The 18,371-nt window shown below is 38.7% G+C and overlaps 1 protein-coding gene across 1 annotated transcript in view; it reads left to right on the top strand.

Moving 5' to 3' along the window:
• The window catches only part of Ppp2r2a (protein phosphatase 2 regulatory subunit Balpha), a 55,613-nt gene that overhangs the window by 31,954 nt on the left and 5,288 nt on the right, over window positions 1-18,371 (top strand). Inside the window, exons 4-8 of the mRNA XM_048421820.3 lie at window positions 9,638-9,803; window positions 15,326-15,438; window positions 16,160-16,337; window positions 16,946-17,110; window positions 18,026-18,195. Coding sequence (XP_048277777.1) covers window positions 9,638-9,803; window positions 15,326-15,438; window positions 16,160-16,337; window positions 16,946-17,110; window positions 18,026-18,195 — 792 coding nt within the window. The remainder of the gene's footprint in view (window positions 1-9,637; window positions 9,804-15,325; window positions 15,439-16,159; window positions 16,338-16,945; window positions 17,111-18,025; window positions 18,196-18,371) is intronic.

The following is an 18,371-nucleotide window of genomic DNA, read 5'->3' as shown; positions in this document are numbered from 1 at the left end:
GTTTTAAAGGATTGTGAAATTCCTTAAATAAGCAAAGAATCTAGTAATAATACTACTACTTTGCACTTCTATAGCGCCTTTGACCTGAGGATCTCAAAGTGCTTTAGAAACACTAATGAATTAATCCTCACAACCACCCCCGTGAGGTAGGTAATTTAATTTTAAAAGAAATGATTAATAGTGTCTGAATAGAAGATGCACAAACACTAAATGTCTCCTTTTATTTATTTTTAAATTTAATCTTTTTTTTTTTTTTTTTTTTTTGGTTGGAAGAAAGTAAGAAAAACGATATTCAAGAGCCTTTGCCTGATCTTGGTGGGAAGGGAGACTTAATCAATTTTCTGTTTCTGGTTTTGTTTTGAGGCCGAGTGTCAGATAGTTCTGACTGGCCTTAAAGTTATCCAAGGATGACTTTGAACTTCTGATGACCTTGCCTGCACTTCTGGGTGATTATGGGTCTATGCCACCATGCCCAGTTTTATTTGTGGTGGGGATTGAACCCAGGACTTTATGCTAGGCAAGCAGTGTGCCAACTGAGCCACACTCCCCAGCCCATTGTTATGCTGCAAACAGCTAGAGATTTGACCATATTTATCTTTAAATACTTAGAGGTGTGATGGAACTTGCTTCTTTTATTTTTCACAAATAAAAATGTCAAGTTAGAAATAGAATAGCTAATATCCAGTACTTCTGGCATATCTTTTCATTCCCCCCCTCCTTTGCCTTTGTGGTAGATCCCCCAAAATTTGAATGTTACTTTTATTACTTTAAGACCTTATAGTAGGCATTCTTTGCCCTTAAGAAATTATTATTATTATTATTATTAATGAAATGGTATATCATACAGCTGAGGTCCAAGATGAATTTGGCAGGGAATTTGACCTTGAGTCTTCTGACTCTAATTTTCTAAGTTTCTAAGTCCTGGGATTGTGGATGTGTGCCACTACAGCCAGTTTAAAGAGAAACTTCAAAATCAATAATGATTACTATATTTAATCTAGATGGCAAAGGGTAATGTATCTAGGCTTTTCTGGGGTTTAGGTTCCTCACTGAGGTCACTGTGTCACTGCTATTTTAAAGTGGAAGTTGTCAGCTAAAAGCTAACTGGGAAATATTTTGCGTGAAGTCATTTCCACCTTCTGTAAGTGTTAAATTGTTATAGAAGTCAAGTCAGATATAAAAAGGTGAGAATTTAGGACAAAGTGGGGCAAATGTTTGCTTTTATGTGAGTTTGTTAGTTTTCAAAGTATTCTAAAATCTTTCTAAAAGCCCCAGTGATAGTGATGGGTATTGAAAACCTGACATACTTACAGGAAATTGTTTAAATAGTATAAGTATGTTAGGAAATGCCCCAGAAATCCATGTTAGAGAGTAGTTTCAGCCTGGTGAGACAGCAAAGTGAGTAGAGGTCCTTCAGCCAAGCTTGTTGACTGACAGCTTGATCCTCAGGACTCACATGACAGGAGGAGAAGACAGACACCTACAGGTTCCTCTGGTTTTTTAATGTGACACACCCACAATAAAAAGAAATGACTAATTTTTTTTTCTTTTGGATTTTCGAGACAGGGTTTCTCTGGAGTTTTTGGTGCCTGTCCTAGTTAGCTCTTGTAGACCAGGCCGGCCTCAAACTCATGGAGATCCGCCTGCCTGTGCCTCCTGAGTGCTGGGATTAAGGGCGTGCACCACCACCGCCCAGCTGACTAATGTTCTTTTAAGAAAAGAAATTTTCTAAAAATTCTGTGAAGATTCTAAAGTGCTTTTTGGAATTAAGTACTGTTGTACGAATGAATAAGCAGAATTGCTAACTTTTGGTAATGACCCCGTGATAAGAAAATAATTTATTGGTTAATATGCATTTTCAGAATTACTTAGTATGAAATATGTTTTTAAGTTATAGGTTATGTAACAGTGGTGATTTTTCATCTGAAACTTTATCTTGTTGGTATTAATTGAGATACTTCTGCTAATTAATTTTGCATTCTTTAAGCTGTGTCTTAAGGGATAAATTTGGGTCTCTTGTGTTTATGTGCAAGATCTGAGGGATTCATATAAAGTTAAGATAATCTTTTCCTAATTTTTAAGTTAAATGTTAAAAAGTTCTGTAACAGGGTCATATTGCTTATTTTAGTAGGGAAATTGAGGCACAAAAGTAAAGAGCTTTCCTTGAGGCAATCACAGCCATGGTATGTTCAACAAATTCTTGGGTGTGTCCTGAAATAGATGACCCATCTTCCTAATCTGTTTTTACAAGTTTAAATAGGTTTTGACATCAAAGAAGATATCTGAAAGTTCCTTTCTTGATATTAACAGTATAAGTTTTAGAAGACTGGACAGCTAGCTGCCTTTTGATTTGTAATGGGTTTATTGTTTCCATGGATGCTCAGGTGAGGTGGTGAGCAGTTGGAGTAACTGGGTTCCTTGTTTTCTTTTGAGACAGGGTCTTGTCTTAACTGACACTCTAGCTGACCTCCTAGCTGTAGACCAGACTGGCCTTGAAGTCACAGAGATCCTCCTGCCTCTGCATCCCAAGTGCTGGGATTAAAGGTGTGCACCACTACACCTTATTGGTTTCTTTCTTTTAATCAATGTTTTTTGTTTATTTCTTGAATTTCATTCTTGCATACATATTTTTGAACATTTCTACCTTGCATTCTTCCCTCAAGCTCCCTCTGACCCTTCCTGTCTGTCTCCTTTCTCTTCTTTCCTTATTTTATAAGACCAAAGTCCAGTTAGTGCATGGGTCCATCCACTGAATTCTGTGCAACCTACCGCTGGCTATATCCAGAAAGAAAACTGATTCCTCCCTCCCCCAGCATTCACCAGTTGCCAATAGATCTTCAGCTAGAGGTGGAATCTAAGTGTCCTCTCATCTGTGCTGGATGCTGACTGATTTGTTTAAATCTTGTGCATGTAACCTCCACTCTACTGTGAATTTACTTGGTACAGTGGTCTGATCATGTCCAGAAAACATTTCATGACATTCTTCCCCAACTTCTGGCTCTTACATTTTTTCCATCTTTTCTGGGATGTTTATTAAGGCGAGGGTAGGTGTGAGGAGAATATATTTATGGCTGAAACTCATAGTCCCTTAAATCAGTTACTAATTGTGATAAGTTGTTCCTTTACTCTTTTCTCTTGGAACCCGCTATACAGCTTCCAAATAAATCACACATGGAGTCTTATTCTTACTTATTAATGCCTTGCCTTAGCTTAGCTTGTGTCTTGCCAACTTTTCTTAACTTAAATTATCCCATGTACCCTTTCGTCTGGGCTTTTATCTTTGTTTCTGTATACCTTTCCTTACTTATTACTCCCTGGCTGGCTGTGTAGCTGGGTGATGGACCCTTGAATCCTCCTCCTCTCCCTTCTTCCTCTTTCAGATTTCTCTCTGCCTGCCAGCCCCACCTATCCTTTCCTGCCAAGGTATTGACCATTCAGCTCTTTATTGGAGTAATCTGGTGTTTTAAAAAGGCAAAATAGCACTGCTTCAGAGTTAAACAAATACAATATAAAAGAATGCAACACATTTGCATTATTAAACAAATGTTCCACAGCATAAACAAATGTAACACATCTTAAAATAATATTTCACAACAGCTAGTCTATATTATTCTGCCCACTGCAAAAAGCTTCTCTGACCAAAGTTGTTGAGAGTGTAACAAACCTATGGGTGTAAGCACAAACATTTAGAAGGCTGTTTGACAGCATGAACATTTAGCCAAGCAGCATAGTAGAACCACCCCCTGACCTCCCACCTTCAACCTATAACCTTCCAAACTATGGGCCTCTGACCAAGTTTACAGCACCAGGCATGAATTACCTCCTGTGACACAGACCTTAAATTAACTGCAAAGTAGTTGGTTACCTGTGTAACAGCCACGACATTGTGTTAAGTAGGCATATCATGTTTGTTAAGGTTGGTGGTATAGCATGCAAGGCCCAGTGCTGGTTAAGAACACCGATGTTGCCGGGCAGTGGTGGCGCATGCCTTTAATCCCAGCACGGGAGGCAAAGGCAGGCCTGGTCTACAAGAGCTAGTTCCAGGACAGTCATCAAAACTACAGAGAAACCCTTTCTCGAAAAATCAAAAAACAAAACAAAACAAACAAACAAACAAAAAAACACTGATATCTAGCACCTCCCCTGTAAGGAAGCAGCGAAGTTTCTCTATCAGTTCCTGTTCATTTCTGTGTCCTTCAATTAGTTGGTGGTGTTTTGGCAATAGGATCTTTCCATCAGTTATGGTGGATAATGAAGAGCAATGACAATTGCCTGTGTTGTTTTGGGTGTTTCTGGGACCTCCCCAACAAATGACTTGGGAGATAACCCAGTCCTTGAGTTGAGATTTTCACTTCATAACTTAAATTTTCTGGAAGCAGCATTGTCCATTCAATGGCACTGTCCTTCAAACTCATTCTTGATTAAAATTACATTTTTAAATTAGCCTACAAAGTAGTTCTGGAACTTTTTCATACATCCTTGGTGTTAGCAATTGAGGGGGGTTGTTGCTTTCTCAGTACGCTTGTCCTTGCTTTGTATATGTTAATTTAGTATCCTGCCACTTTGCACAAAGTGTTTATCAGATCTGAGAATTCTAGGGGAGATTTTTGAGTCTCTTAGATACAGATTCTTTGGCAAATGGAGATACTTTGACTTTTTCTCTCCTTTTATATTCCTTTTATTTGGTCCTCTTGTCTTTTTTCTTTTTTGTTTTAATACTTTTTTTCTACTTTTCTTTGCAGTTTTATTCATTTATTTATTTATGAGTGCTCTTGTCTGCAAGTATGCCTGCACGGCACCAGATCCCATTACAGGTGGTTGTGAGCCACCATGTGGTTGCTGGGAATTGAACTCAGGACCTCAGGAAGAACAGCCAGTGCTCTTAACCACTGAGCCATCTCACCAGCCCCTGTTTATGGGTGGTTTGTCTATGCATCATGTATATACGTGATGCCTGTGGAGCTTAGAAGAGGGCATTAGATCTTCTGGATCTGGAGTTAAAAGAGGTGGGGACTGGTTGTGGATCCTTTTAGAAGAGCAGCCAGTGCATTTAACCACTGAGCCCCTGGTTCTCCTGTCATATTGCCCTAGCTACGAATTCCATCTCTGTATTGAATAGAAGTGTCTTATTTCTGATTTTATTGTAAATACTTTGAGGGTTTCCCCCATTTAATGTTGGTTATAGGTGTGTATTATATAGCCTGTATTATGTTGAGATAGATTCTTTTTATTCCAGTTATCTTTAGGACTTTTAGAATGAAGGGATGTTGAAATTTGTCAAAAGCCCTTTCTGTATCTCTTTTGATGGCCATATGATTTCTGTCCTTTAATCCAGTTAATAACATTTACTGATTTATATCAGGGTAGTTGGTCTGGGTTACAATTTTGGTGTCAAGGTGATATTATTATAATAAAAAGACTTAGGTACTGTGCCTTCCTTTTCTATTTTATGGAATAATTAGCAAAGCAAAATTCTCCAATGAATCCATCTGGCACTGGGCATATTTTGGTTGGGAGACCTTTTTTTTAAGCGCCTTGACACAAAATGGGTATCACTATGTAATCTGGCTATCTCTGCCTACTGAAAGGTATGTACCAACAATCTTGACAAATATTATTCGTCCATTTATATATGTTTCTAGGTGTGTGTGTACATACGCCGTATACACTTTTAGAGGTCAAGGGACAACTTGAGAGTTCTCTCCTAGTCCCTTGTTGGGATTTTCAATTACTACTTCAGTCTCACTGCTCCTCGTAGATGTGTTTAAACTTGTTTATCTCATCTCTTTGGTAGAACAGTCAGTCATCTGATAATTCTTCCACTTCCTTGAGACTTTTCTAAGTTATTGACTATATGTTTTCTTAGGTGAGAGGTTGTTTGCCATCTCTCTGACACAAGGCTTGCGGGACATTATACCACAATTTTTTTTATTTGACCCTAGAAATGCTTTTCTTCTTGATTTTAGTGTGCTACTTAATTTTCATGAGGTTGTCTATGCTCATGAGTTTCTTTTGCTGTTAACTTTGAACCTTACTCCAGTGTGATCAAATAGAAAGCAATGAGTTGTTTTTGTTTTCCTGTGTTTGTTAAGACTTGCTTCCTGTCTGAAACAGAGAGGTGATCAGTTTTCAAGGAAAGTTCCATGGGCTCCTAAGAAACCATATCCTACAGTGTTTGTATGGAATGAATGTTGTATAGGTGTCTATTTGAGTTCATTTGATCTGTGCTGTTTTTGTTTTCATAATAGGGTGACTTGTCAGTTTGGGACAGCGGGACTGTTGTGCGGGGATTAGCCTGTGACTTCACGTTAGTAGTTTTAGGAAGTTGGGTGTGCAGTTGTGTTTGGGCATATGATTTTAGAATCACACTGTCCCCTTGATGGATTGTCTCCCAGTCAGTGTGAAGTGGCCTTTTATCTTTTCTCAGTAGCTGTGGTTCGAAGCCTGGTTTTTTTGTTTGTTTTTCGAGACAGTGTTTCTCTAACTTTGGAGCCTATCCAGGAACTAGCTCTTGTAGACCAGGCTGGCCTTGAACTCAGATATCTGCCTTCCCCTGCCTCCCAAGTGCTGAGATTAAAGGCATGTGCCACCACCACCTGGCTTGAAGCCCATTTTTATCAGCACTAAAGCTTGTACTTGCTTGGAATACCTTTTACCATTGTTTCACCTTAAGGTGATTTTTGTGGTGAGTTTCATTTCTTGGGGTCAACAAATAGATGATTTTTTTGATTCAGTCATAATCTGTGGCTTTTGAAGGGAGAATTGAGATCATTAATATTCAGAATCATTATGAAAAGGCATGTATTTTGGTGTGTGTGTGTGTGTTGCTTTTTTCATCTTGTTTTAACTGTTACTCTAGTGTTACTTATTCTTCCTGTGGCCTTGTGGATAGGCTTGCTTTTTCTCTCCCTTTAGATATCTTCTGGAAAGCTGACCTTGTGGTCATACATTGCTTTAGCCTGCCTTCCTCCCTCTTTCCCTTGTCCCTCCCTCCTTCCTCCTTCCTTTCCTCCTTCCCTTTTTTCCTTCTGTCTGTGTGCAGAAGAAGAGGGTGCCAGATCTCACAGATGGTTGTGAGCCACCATGTGGTTACTGGAACTAGAACTCAGGACCTCTAGAAGTGCTCATAACCCCCAAGCCATCTCTCCAGCCCAGCTTAGTTTGTTTTAATTGTGGGAAAAATTTTTCTTTTTCTTTTTGTTATGACAGATTGTTTTGCTGGATGTAGTAGTCTGCGTTGGCGTTTGTTACTTTCAGAACTGAGACCTGGCTTTGCAAGTTTCAGTTGCTGTTCTGCAACTGATGGGCCTGCCTCCATAAGTGACTTAATGTTTTCGTTCTTGCTGCTGAGATTCTTTATTTTCTTTATTTGGTATTTGAATTATGGCTTGATGAGGGATTTTCTTTTTTGGTTGTCTGTCTGTTGTGAATGTCTCCTGTATCATCTCTTCCTAACGGAAAAATTTTTCTCATCTTTTGAGAATATTTTCTGTGCCTTTAGAACAAGGTTCTTCTCTAAGTATGGCTGTATTCAGTATGTAGCCACTGGTTATGCGGCCATTTTCAGTTAGGTTTATTAAAGAATGGATAAGTTCCCTATCGTCATGGCGGTGAAATAAAGTGAAAATAACATATGATTGCTAGGGCTGTTGTAATGAGACTGCTGATATTCCCACGGCCTCTCCCTGAGATTCTCAGCAATATGTTCTGCTCCAATGGAGATGCAGTCTTAGAAATGCTCGAGTATGTAAGATGTAGAAGTAGATGGGCTTGGATTTTTCAGCGGTGTAGTTGTTCATGCAAATAAACAATAGATGCATTTTAAAAGCTAGAAGATGAATGAATGAATGAACTATTAAGACATTAATCCCATCCAAGGTTGAAGTGCAAACCTGTAATCCACCACATGGAAGGCTGGTGTGGGAGAATTACAGGTTTGAGGCTCTCCTGGTTTATATTAGCAAAACTGGAGTGAATGAATTTCCCTTTGATTTTAGTAGCCGTATTGTAGGTGCTCAGTGTGAGGCCAGTGGTTAACATGTGGCAGGTAGAAAATAGAGTTGTTCTAGAATTATACTTGCTTATTTTTGTCTCTGCAATATGTCTTATGACTCGTGATAGGGACTGAGTTGCCAGTAGACCTGATGCTACACAGCAAGGCTGCTATGGTCAGAGTCCAAGCCTGCCTCCTGGCATATGTGCCTTGTTTGCATCTATTCCTGTCCTTGTTCAGTGTGCCGCCTTTTTCCTTACTCTGCTCCGAGTCTTGTTAGGACAGGGTCTTTTCTGTGGACCTTGTGTGATTCTTGAACAATCTATAGAATAGTATTTTGGTTCTGTTTCTGCAAATTTTGATTTCATAGGTTTGCATTTTTTTTATGTAGTGTGTAGTTTCTCCTTATTCTGTACATTGTGTACTTGAAGTGTATACTTCCAACACTCCGGATTCTGCTAACTATCCCCTTTAAGCTTTAGATAGTCATAGTACTATATACCACTGTTTCTTGTTTAAATGTGATATAAAAACTAAAACAATACTTACTACTGTAATTATAGTCTCGTTTATTATTTCATATGATGCTGGTGGATCAGTGTAGGTGGAAGTTTGACAGCATTCTTTCTAACATGATATTTGAGTATACAAAGTAAATGATTTACCTTATGGAATTTGACATATGAGTATGACAGTGGGACAAACACTAAAATTGACTTTTCCATCAACATATCCCCAGAGCTGGGTATGTTAATGGTATGCTCTGCATTCTTAACATTGGTCAACCCACTCACTAATAATTGATGTGTGCAAACTGTTTACTTAAGTTTCCAATAGTTCTTTTCTGAATAAGATTTTTTTTTTAAAAAAGATGGTTTTCATGAAAGTGTTTCTATTTGTGTGGTTATAATTTTCACTTTTGCTGGACTGCTGGTGTTAACTGTATCCCTTCTCAAGTAGTGTTCATATTAATCCCTTCAGTTGATATGTCAGCAGACTGACACTAAGTGAACTATAAGCGTCAGGGTGGAGGGTTCCTGTGATGAGATCAGGAGAGTAGGCTGTGTAGCAGAGGTTCAGGCAGGCATTGCCAGGGTACTGATACAGGCAGACACGATTGGTAGCAGAGTTGTCCCTAACAGTGTTCTTAGGTTAGGCGTTACGTAAGGGTCACATTGTGGATTTATGAGAGCATCTTTTTAAAGGGTTTTTCAGCACTGAAATATAGAAAGGAGGCTTCAGAAAAGACAAGACCAATTATTGCATTAGATAACAGACAATGTGCTTCAGCCAACTATTTCTGAGCATTGTCTCCCTAATTTTTACATTTTACATGGGATTCATTATTGTGGGTGTTCATATTTCTTAATAGTATAACTGTGCTATTTAGTAGGCAAGTTAATCAAACTAGTCTGTATTTATTTGGTCCACTGTTTGCCTATTGAGTGAACTTATGAAGTGTTTCTTTTCTATTCTTTGTAAAGGCTTTTTACTTCTTAAAGGACTTTAAATACAGAAAGTGGTGTAATAACGTATACAGTAGAGCTGCCTAGTAAGCTAATAGACAATTTCAGAGTTTGTTGGAGTTGATTATGGTTAAATATATTTCTCAATATAGTCCAAATATTTTTCTTTCTGTTGTAGAACAAAATCCAGTCTCATAGCAGAGGAGAATACAATGTTTACAGCACCTTCCAGAGCCATGAGCCAGAATTTGACTACTTGAAAAGCTTAGAAATAGAAGAGAAGATCAACAAAATTAGGTGGTTACCCCAGAAAAATGCTGCCCAGTTTTTATTGTCTACCAATGGTAAGTGTGCATCTTCTGTTTTTAGGCACTCATGTGGCCGTGCCCTTCCAAGAAGGACTTCTGCTTGAGATCTTTGTGAAGAAATGCTAGCAGAACCCCTTCCCTGTACAGGATGTAAAGTCTACTATGTTAGCTTCTTTTATTGTTTACTAGCAAGTTTTAGATTCTAGAGTACCAATTTTTATTTAGCCTGTTAGGTTTTTTGTTGTTGTTGTTGTTTTGTTTTGTTTTGTTTTCTGCCTCCTTTCAGCCTTGTGTTCTTGGGCTGATCCAGAATATTGAAGTGACAATTCCTTACCTGTAGACTTAGAGACAGCAGTGTCTATTGCAGTACTGGTATGAATAAATAGTAATGTGGTACCTTGGCACACAGAGCCAGGGTTCAGAAAATGTTCATTTCCTTCCTCTTCATTGCGAAACTGGGCAGAGGACAGTTTCTGTGCCAGGATGATCTCTGGGAGAGTTTGTTTCCTTGGCTTACATTAGCATATCACTTTCTTCTCACAAAACCACGTGCCTGGAAGAAGTATCTTCTCATATTAACTGCAAGGAAAGTTATTAATGGGGGTTAGAGTTAGGTGAAATGGAGGCCAAAATTTGAAGCCTTGTATGACAAGTTAAAGTTGAGTGATTCTCTCTCCCCCCCTCCCCACCACTTAAAATGTGACTTATTTTATACTGGGACCTTCAGATTAAAGAGATGAGGGTGGTGGTTGGAGATCTGGGTAACATGGCCTATAAAAATTTAGATTAAAACTTTTTTGAGACTGACACACGTTAGCAGAAATCTCATGTTTTCTCATCTAACTATTAATAGAAGCAAACCTTAGCACTTAAACCTTTCTATTTGTGGAGTGTAGACTCATGACTTCTTAGGATAACACAGTGGGAAATATTTAGATCATTAATGATGATTTAGCTTATCCACATTGTACCCTGTAGTCTACTGTGTTAATTTTGGGAAATGCAGCCCATAAAATATTACCACTCATGATTCCATGTATTTGTGTCCTCGGGAACTTATTTTTCTCCCAATTCAACACACACACCGATTTTCCTGTCTTTTCATATGAATGGTTCTTTGCACATATGAGGCAAGGGAGATAATGAGACAGTTTTGCATTTTAGCCTAGGCTAACCGTAGCATCCCCCAGACTGGGGTTGCAAGCTTGGCCACAAGGCCTACCTCATGGCAGTTTGGATTTTTACTTTTTCTAAGTTTAAGGATCAAGTACAGGCCTTCAAGTGTTCAAGTAGAGAGAGTAATGAGGCCCAGTGAGTGCTCAGGACTCCCTCCCTACCTCATTGCAGATCATTAGTTATCATTCACTATGTCCAGGTGCAGCTTCCATAGACTGCCTTTTTTACTCTTCTAGCAAAAGTGTCACTGAATACGCATTTCCTTTAATTGGCTTTGAGATGAGGGTTATAGGTGTAGTCACTATGCTCAACTGTGATGAGCCTTTATTTAGGGAACCATTTGAGGTTGAGGCTAATAGGAACTCCCATGGCTTGGCCAGGGGTATGTAGTCTGTATTCTGTATCTGTAGACAGTGGAGAATATCTCTAAATACTGGATCCCTACATTTGAAAATACTACTTTTACATATTATTTAAGGGCCTTTTTAGTCACTGTTCTATTGTGTGAAGGGATGCCAAGACCAAGGTAATTCTTACAAAGAAAGCATTTAATTGGGGTTTGTTTATAGTTTCAGAGGTTTAGTCTGTTACCATGGTGGGAAGCGTGGCAGCAGGTACGGTGCTAGAGAAGTATTTGAGAGCTACATCCTGATCAGCAAGCTAGGGTTTGTGGGGGAATGGAGGAGAAACAGACTGAGCATGGAATTTTGAAACTTCAGAGCTTACCTCCAGCGATACACTTCCCCCAGCAAGGCCACACTTTCTAATCCTTTTAAACACTGCCATTTCCTAGTGACTAAGCATTCAAATATACGAGCCTATGGGGGCCATGATTATTCAATTCAGACCACTATAGGCCTGATAGAACAGTTTATTTGTTTGTTTGGGGGGGCATTACTGCTGATTTCTAAGAACTAAGATAACTTCAGGGAGTTAAGTGTATATATTTAAAAATAGAGTTCAATATGACAGTATTAAAAAGGTTAGCATTTTATAAATGTTTGTGTTTGAGTATGAAGGGATAGAGGAGGTATAGAAAGAGTAGGACTTGTTACATCCAACGCTTTAAAGATGTCAGCATCCTATACATTGTATGGTCCTTGTTTAATGTGGGATACACCATTAACCCTCGCCCAACATGGATCTTTATACCAATAATCACATTACTTGGAATAGCTGCATTTTGTTTATATTCTTTGAGTGTTTAAAAACAAACAAAATCTTTGAGTCTGAAAGATGGCTCAGTGATTAAGAACACCACGGTTTGATTCCTAGCACCCACATGGTGTCTCACACCATCTCTAACTCTAGTCCCAGGGGATCCAACACCCTCTTCTGAATCCTATGGGCATCCGGCATATACACAGTGCGCCTAATAAGTGTGCAGACAAAGCCCATACACATAAAATGAAGCACAAATATAAAAGCAAACTTTGTTTGCCTCTACTGAGTTCTGCTAATTCTTCTACACCCAGGATACCTGATTACCATGTTGAACAAGAGCCACTAGTAAATAGGTTGCTCTCACGGCCTTTGGCAAGAAAGAAGTTTTAAACTGCAGATAAAGCTACATTTCCACAAAAGAAACTTTGGCACATGGTTTTCCTTACTCTGGCCCTCTGCTTGTAGCAGGAAAGTTATAGAGACCTTGAGTTATTTGTTGGCAGTTTAGGGAAATAGTAAGAGGAGACATTTTAGAAAGAAGAGAGCTTGAGGGATGGTCATTTGCTGAGAGCTATAACATCATGCTCCATAGTGTACTTCTGTGGACTTGATCCTTCTCACACAATACCTGCTGTGGGGCAGAAATGTTAGGTAAAAGTGGATTTTCTGTGGTGATTTATTTCCTGTCTGCCTGCTCCCCAGAGCACTACATTGAGACCATGTAGTTATCCTAGGACTGTTGTCTGAGGTTTCTGGCCTGCCCGGTTACTGTTGTCATTAAGTCTCAAAGAAATCACACAGAGGTCTACATTAATCATAAGCTGATTGGCCCATTAGCTCAGACTTCTTATTAATTCTTATAACTTACATTAGCCCATTATTCTTATCTGTGTTAGCCACATGGCTCAGTACCTTTTTCAGTGGTGTAGTAACATCTTGCTTCTGTGTCTGAACAGGACTGCAGAGGGAGCTTCCCACTTTGCAGAATTCTGTTCTCATTGACCCGCCTCTACTTCCTGTCTGGTTGTCCCACCTATACTTCCTGCCCAGTTGTCCCGCACCGTAGGACTTCAGTGTTTTGTGTCTTTTTACTGAAACAAAAATAGTTAAATTTTGAGTTACAAGCTTCACAGTTAAGAAAAAATGTGCCTAAAAAGAATATCCAACCTTGTCAGGGTAGTTTGTTTGCTTTAGGGGGCTTTTTGTTATTGTTTTGCTTTCCCTTGTAAATGTAAAAAAAAGAACACTAACTAATTCATCTCATCTGAAAGTTTGGCAAGGTTCCTTTCTGGACCTTTTATACAGTTGATGGATTTCAGTAGGCGGAAGACAGCTGAGGGGGTGGGGCAGATTTGTCATCCTCATCTTCAGAAGGGGATTTCTAAGCAGATGTCTACATCTTCTGAAGAAAAGAAAGTATGTATATATATGACTTGTATCTGAGCATCTATTTCTTAACTGTCAGATTATGAACTAAATAGTGCATTGGAAACACATAACAGATACAAGAGAATTGCAAACAAGATCTACACTAGAGCTTAGGATTGTAGGTTACTGAAGCTAGCAGTTTCTGTTTACATTTCATTTCTTATCGAGTTGTAAGCAGGCAGTAGAAATAGCCACACTGTCAGTGATATCTCCCTTTAGCAATTGACTTGCACTGCTTTTAAATGACTTGTGAGCTATTTTAAAGCTAGGATATTCAGTTTTGCTTATGTAAGAACATTACATTTTTAATTTAAAGACAACATAGAGATGTCTTGCTTTTGAATAAAAATACGGTTTTAGAATTATAACAAAGTATAATCATACTGAATCCATAGTAAATAATTACAAACAATACATGGGTAGATTTTATTTCCAAAGAATATAGTGAGCAGGTGTGCCACTGTGCCATGGAGAAGCTTGGCAACATGAGCTACCAACCATAAGTTATGCTGACAGAGTCTATAAGACCTTTGTATAGTGAGCTTAACATTGTGTTCTTCCAAACATCCAAAGAGGGACATTGAGGGACCACTGCTTACAGCTATCTAGATAAAGACAAATGATCGAATTTAAGGGGCAATTTAAATACTGAGGAGGATCGATGACTAAATGCTGTGTGGTGTTTGAATCCTAGAACAGAAAAAGGGAGTTAGTAGGAAACTTGGTTAAATCTAAGTATGTCATTGTTGCTTAAGATGTTGACATTAGAGAGATTGGGTAAAGTGTATATGAGAATCTCTGAAACTTTCTATATGTCTAAACTTAATTCCAAGATGAAAAAAATTTTTTAAATGGGCTATAATATATATCCTTGAATTATAGGAATGTTTGTCTTGAAGGGGTAGAGGGTTTGCATGCGCACACATACCAAGGCAGGGTTCTTTTTGTGAAAGCTCTGACTGTCCTGGAACTAGCTTTGTAGACTAGGCTGGCCTCACACACACAGAGATTTACTTGCTTCTGCCTCCCAAGAGCTGGGATTATTGCACTATTACCTGGTGAGGATTTGCATTTAAACACTGTTTTCCAGGCCTCCATTTGTATTTTGGTAATCACTGATTCAAGAGGAGAAAAGACAAATTTAAAGAAATCATTCCATGCCATCAAGGATTCTGGTCTTCCATAAGATATATTGGGTTGAGATCCAAAGAGCTGGACCTTACCAGTTGAGCTCAGGAATAGACAGTGCTGAGTCCATTGTGTATTTTCTATGTTTAACTTTGAATACTGGGCAAGTATGCACACACATGCTTTATTTTACACATGAAACAGTTCTGTTTTTGAAAGAGACCTGACTTCAACTTGATGAAGATGAAAAAGCACATGGGTTCTTTTTGGTGTTACGAGTAGTTGGTGTGTGTGTGTGTGGGGGGGGGCTCTTTTAATTTGAGCACCCGAGCCTCATAAGAGTTCTTGGAAATCTGGTTTACAGAGTGAAACCCTGTTTACAAACAAAATAAAAGAGCCTGCCATGACCCATGCCTTTAATTCAGCAGCTGGGAGACAGATAGGAAAAACATTTTGAGTTTGAAGTCAACTTGATCTGTATAGCAAGTTCTGGGATGGTCAGGGGTACCTACTGAAATCTTGTCTCACGAAAGAAAGGGGGTGGGGAGGAAAGTTAAAAATTCCTTTATGTGAATTACTAAATAGCATATTTAAAATAACCTTTCTATCAGAATTAAAGTAATTCCTGGATTTTTGAAGACTTTTCTTAATTCTTTCCCCAGATAAAACAATAAAATTATGGAAAATCAGTGAAAGAGACAAAAGACCAGAAGGCTATAACTTGAAAGAGGAAGATGGAAGGTATAGAGATCCTACTACAGTCACTACATTACGGGTAAGCTGTTAATAAAAATGACTCTCAATCCTAGCACAGCAGGGCAGAGGAAGGTGGATCTCTGTGAGTTTGAGTCCAACCTGGTCTACATGGTGTGTGTTTGAAGACAGCCAGACCTATAAAGAAACCCTGACTTCAAAGAAAGGAAAATGCCTTTGATGGGATTTTTGTCGTTATTTGTATAACCTGGCTTCCAAACAGATACCATTATGGCCTCTGTGCCCGCCCTCACTGGTGGACAGTTTCTTATGGGACATTGCATCTTTCTCATTGAAACAGAAACAGCTCTACCGAGGTCTTACCACTACTAGAGGCAGAGCTAGGACACACATAGACTGTTTAACACTATTCTATCACTAGTTTTGGCTTTCAGAATTGAAATCTTAGTCGTTGCAAAGTAAGCTTCTTTGGAGTCAGAGAGTAGAAATGGGCAGAATCTTAGAGTTTTATGCTAAAGATGCTAAGAATAAGAAACCGGGTTTTCGTTTCCTTCTTAGCCTTGTTAATTCCAACTATAAATGTACTAATTTATGCCAGAAATACTGCTTATAAACTAGTACTGTTTTTTGTTTTTGGACATAGGGGAGTTCAGATTGGTGCTTACACAGAACCAACATCAGTGGCTTTAAAAAACTCATTCTTAATTTATTCTCCCACGTTTCGTTTTCTCAAAAGTAGATTGATGGTCTTGTGAATCTGGTTTTTCATATTTTGTTGACAGGTGCCAGTGTTTAGACCCATGGATCTAATGGTGGAGGCCAGTCCACGGAGAATATTTGCCAATGCCCATACCTACCATATCAACTCAATTTCTATCAATAGTGATTATGAAACCTACTTATCAGCGGATGATTTGCGGATTAATCTCTGGCATCTGGAAATTACAGACAGGAGTTTTAGTATCCATTTGACTTGTTTAGTTTGGTGTTTGGTAAAGAAATCATATTGTGTCATATTATATTTATCTTCTCTCTCTCCTTAATGTATTTGAGTTCTTTGCTCTATAATATCTCCATCTTTGTGGCATCTCCCCAGTCCCTCTTTTAAGTAATTAAAACTGAGCAAAAGTTACCTTCATGAGAAAATAGAAAGAAATATCATATGAGCTGATCCCAAAATAGATTTATGGAATTCTAGGGAATTTCTTTTGTGCCCTGAATATTGAATCTGTGTGTTTTGCTATACTTGTAAGATATTTAAGGCTTTAATTGCAAAAATATTAACATTGAAACCTGAAACTGATCTAAAGATTTGTTACTGCCTGTGTGTGATAGTACTGTTTAACGGTCTCAACATTATGCAGACTGAGGCTAGCAGACAAGGAGTTCCAGGCCAACCCAGGCTATATAATTGATGAGACCTCTCAATAAAAAGAAAAAAAATACAAAACACATTTTAACATTTCTGGGTTTGCTTGTGTAGGAGTAGAGTGTCGTTAAGATGAAATACTTGATTGTAGTTATTTGCTCTTTTCTGAGTGGAGATTCCTTAATGAAATGCTGTGTAGATATTGTGGATATCAAGCCTGCCAATATGGAAGAGCTCACAGAGGTGATTACAGCAGCAGAATTCCATCCCAACAGCTGTAATACATTTGTGTACAGCAGCAGTAAAGGAACTATTCGGTTATGTGACATGAGGGCATCTGCACTCTGCGACAGGCATTCTAAATGTAAGTCTGTGTCTGCCCTTTGTCTGCCCTTTCTTTAAAATGGTCTACTCAGACTCTGCCGGGCCTGTGTGTCTGTGGGTAGCTTCCCGACTCATGAGACTTCACTTATTCCACAGGAAGCACATAGGGTTGGGGTGTCTGTTGGGGGTGGAGGTGTGGCTAAATTCTCCAACTGTGTATTCAAGCAGAGCTTTCTTTCTTTTTTCCCTTCTTTCTCATCTCTCTTTCCTTAACCTTTGGAACTTACTAGGAAACCCTCCTTCCCCCCATGAAAGGTTCTCTTATCTTTATAAAGTGTTGGGAAAACAGTGGCATTAAAATGGGTGAAGCTGGAGAGATGGCTCAGCAGTTAAGAGCATGGCAGCTCACAACTGTCTAAATGTTTGCCCCGGTTCTAGGGAACCCAACATCCTTTTCTGGCTTTCTTTAACACTACACACATGTGATACACTTAGATACATGCACATATATACAGCACACCATACACATAAAAAAAAAGGGATGGAGTTATAGAGTTATTTTCTTGTCTTTGGCTACATTAAAAAACAAAAAAGCTCAGATATATACCAGTCAATAAAATCCTCTTATAAGGCACTGGAAGTTTGGATGGGTGAGGTGGGAGGTGGTTTTCAAGAGTGACAATAATAAGAGACAGTGCAGCAGATTGTGCACTGAGCTAAAACAGCCCACTTGAGTCTTCCTGTGCAAAATCAGACCCTACATCATCAGGGTTCTGCATTTGTAGTAATCATTCGTTTTCTTAAGAAATTTTGCAAGGAAATGTGTCCCCCAAAGCAGGCAGATTTTTTTTTAAATTAGCCTGTGATTTTTATTTTCCCCTCTCTTGAGTGATTATTTTAGAAAATTATTTATTCAATCCCAAATATTAATAAACCTTTTCCCCTTTGTTTTCAGTGTTTGAAGAACCTGAAGATCCCAGCAACAGGTCATTTTTTTCTGAAATCATCTCCTCTATTTCTGATGTAAAATTCAGCCATAGTGGTCGCTATATGATGACTAGAGACTATTTGTCAGTCAAAATTTGGGACTTGAATATGGAAGACAGGCCTGTGGAGACATACCAGGTATTCACAGTTTGTTTCTTTTGAAGGGTGTGTGTCTGTGGGCAGTGTATAGAGGTGCTTCTTGCAGGTTGTTTGGAGTGGTACATTTCTCTCAGAGAGCCATGAACATATTACTTTTGCCTTGTTAAGTGTATGAATGTGTTACTCTTCCTGTCTGTGTAAAGTGTATGTTGTCC

This window comes from Myodes glareolus, chromosome 12, assembly GCF_982192425.1.
Source record: "Myodes glareolus chromosome 12, mMyoGla1.1, whole genome shotgun sequence".
Classification (NCBI taxonomy): domain Eukaryota; kingdom Metazoa; phylum Chordata; class Mammalia; order Rodentia; family Cricetidae; genus Myodes; species Myodes glareolus.
The sequence above is the reverse complement of the archived record's forward strand: the minus strand, read 5'-3'. Positions and strand labels throughout refer to the sequence as shown.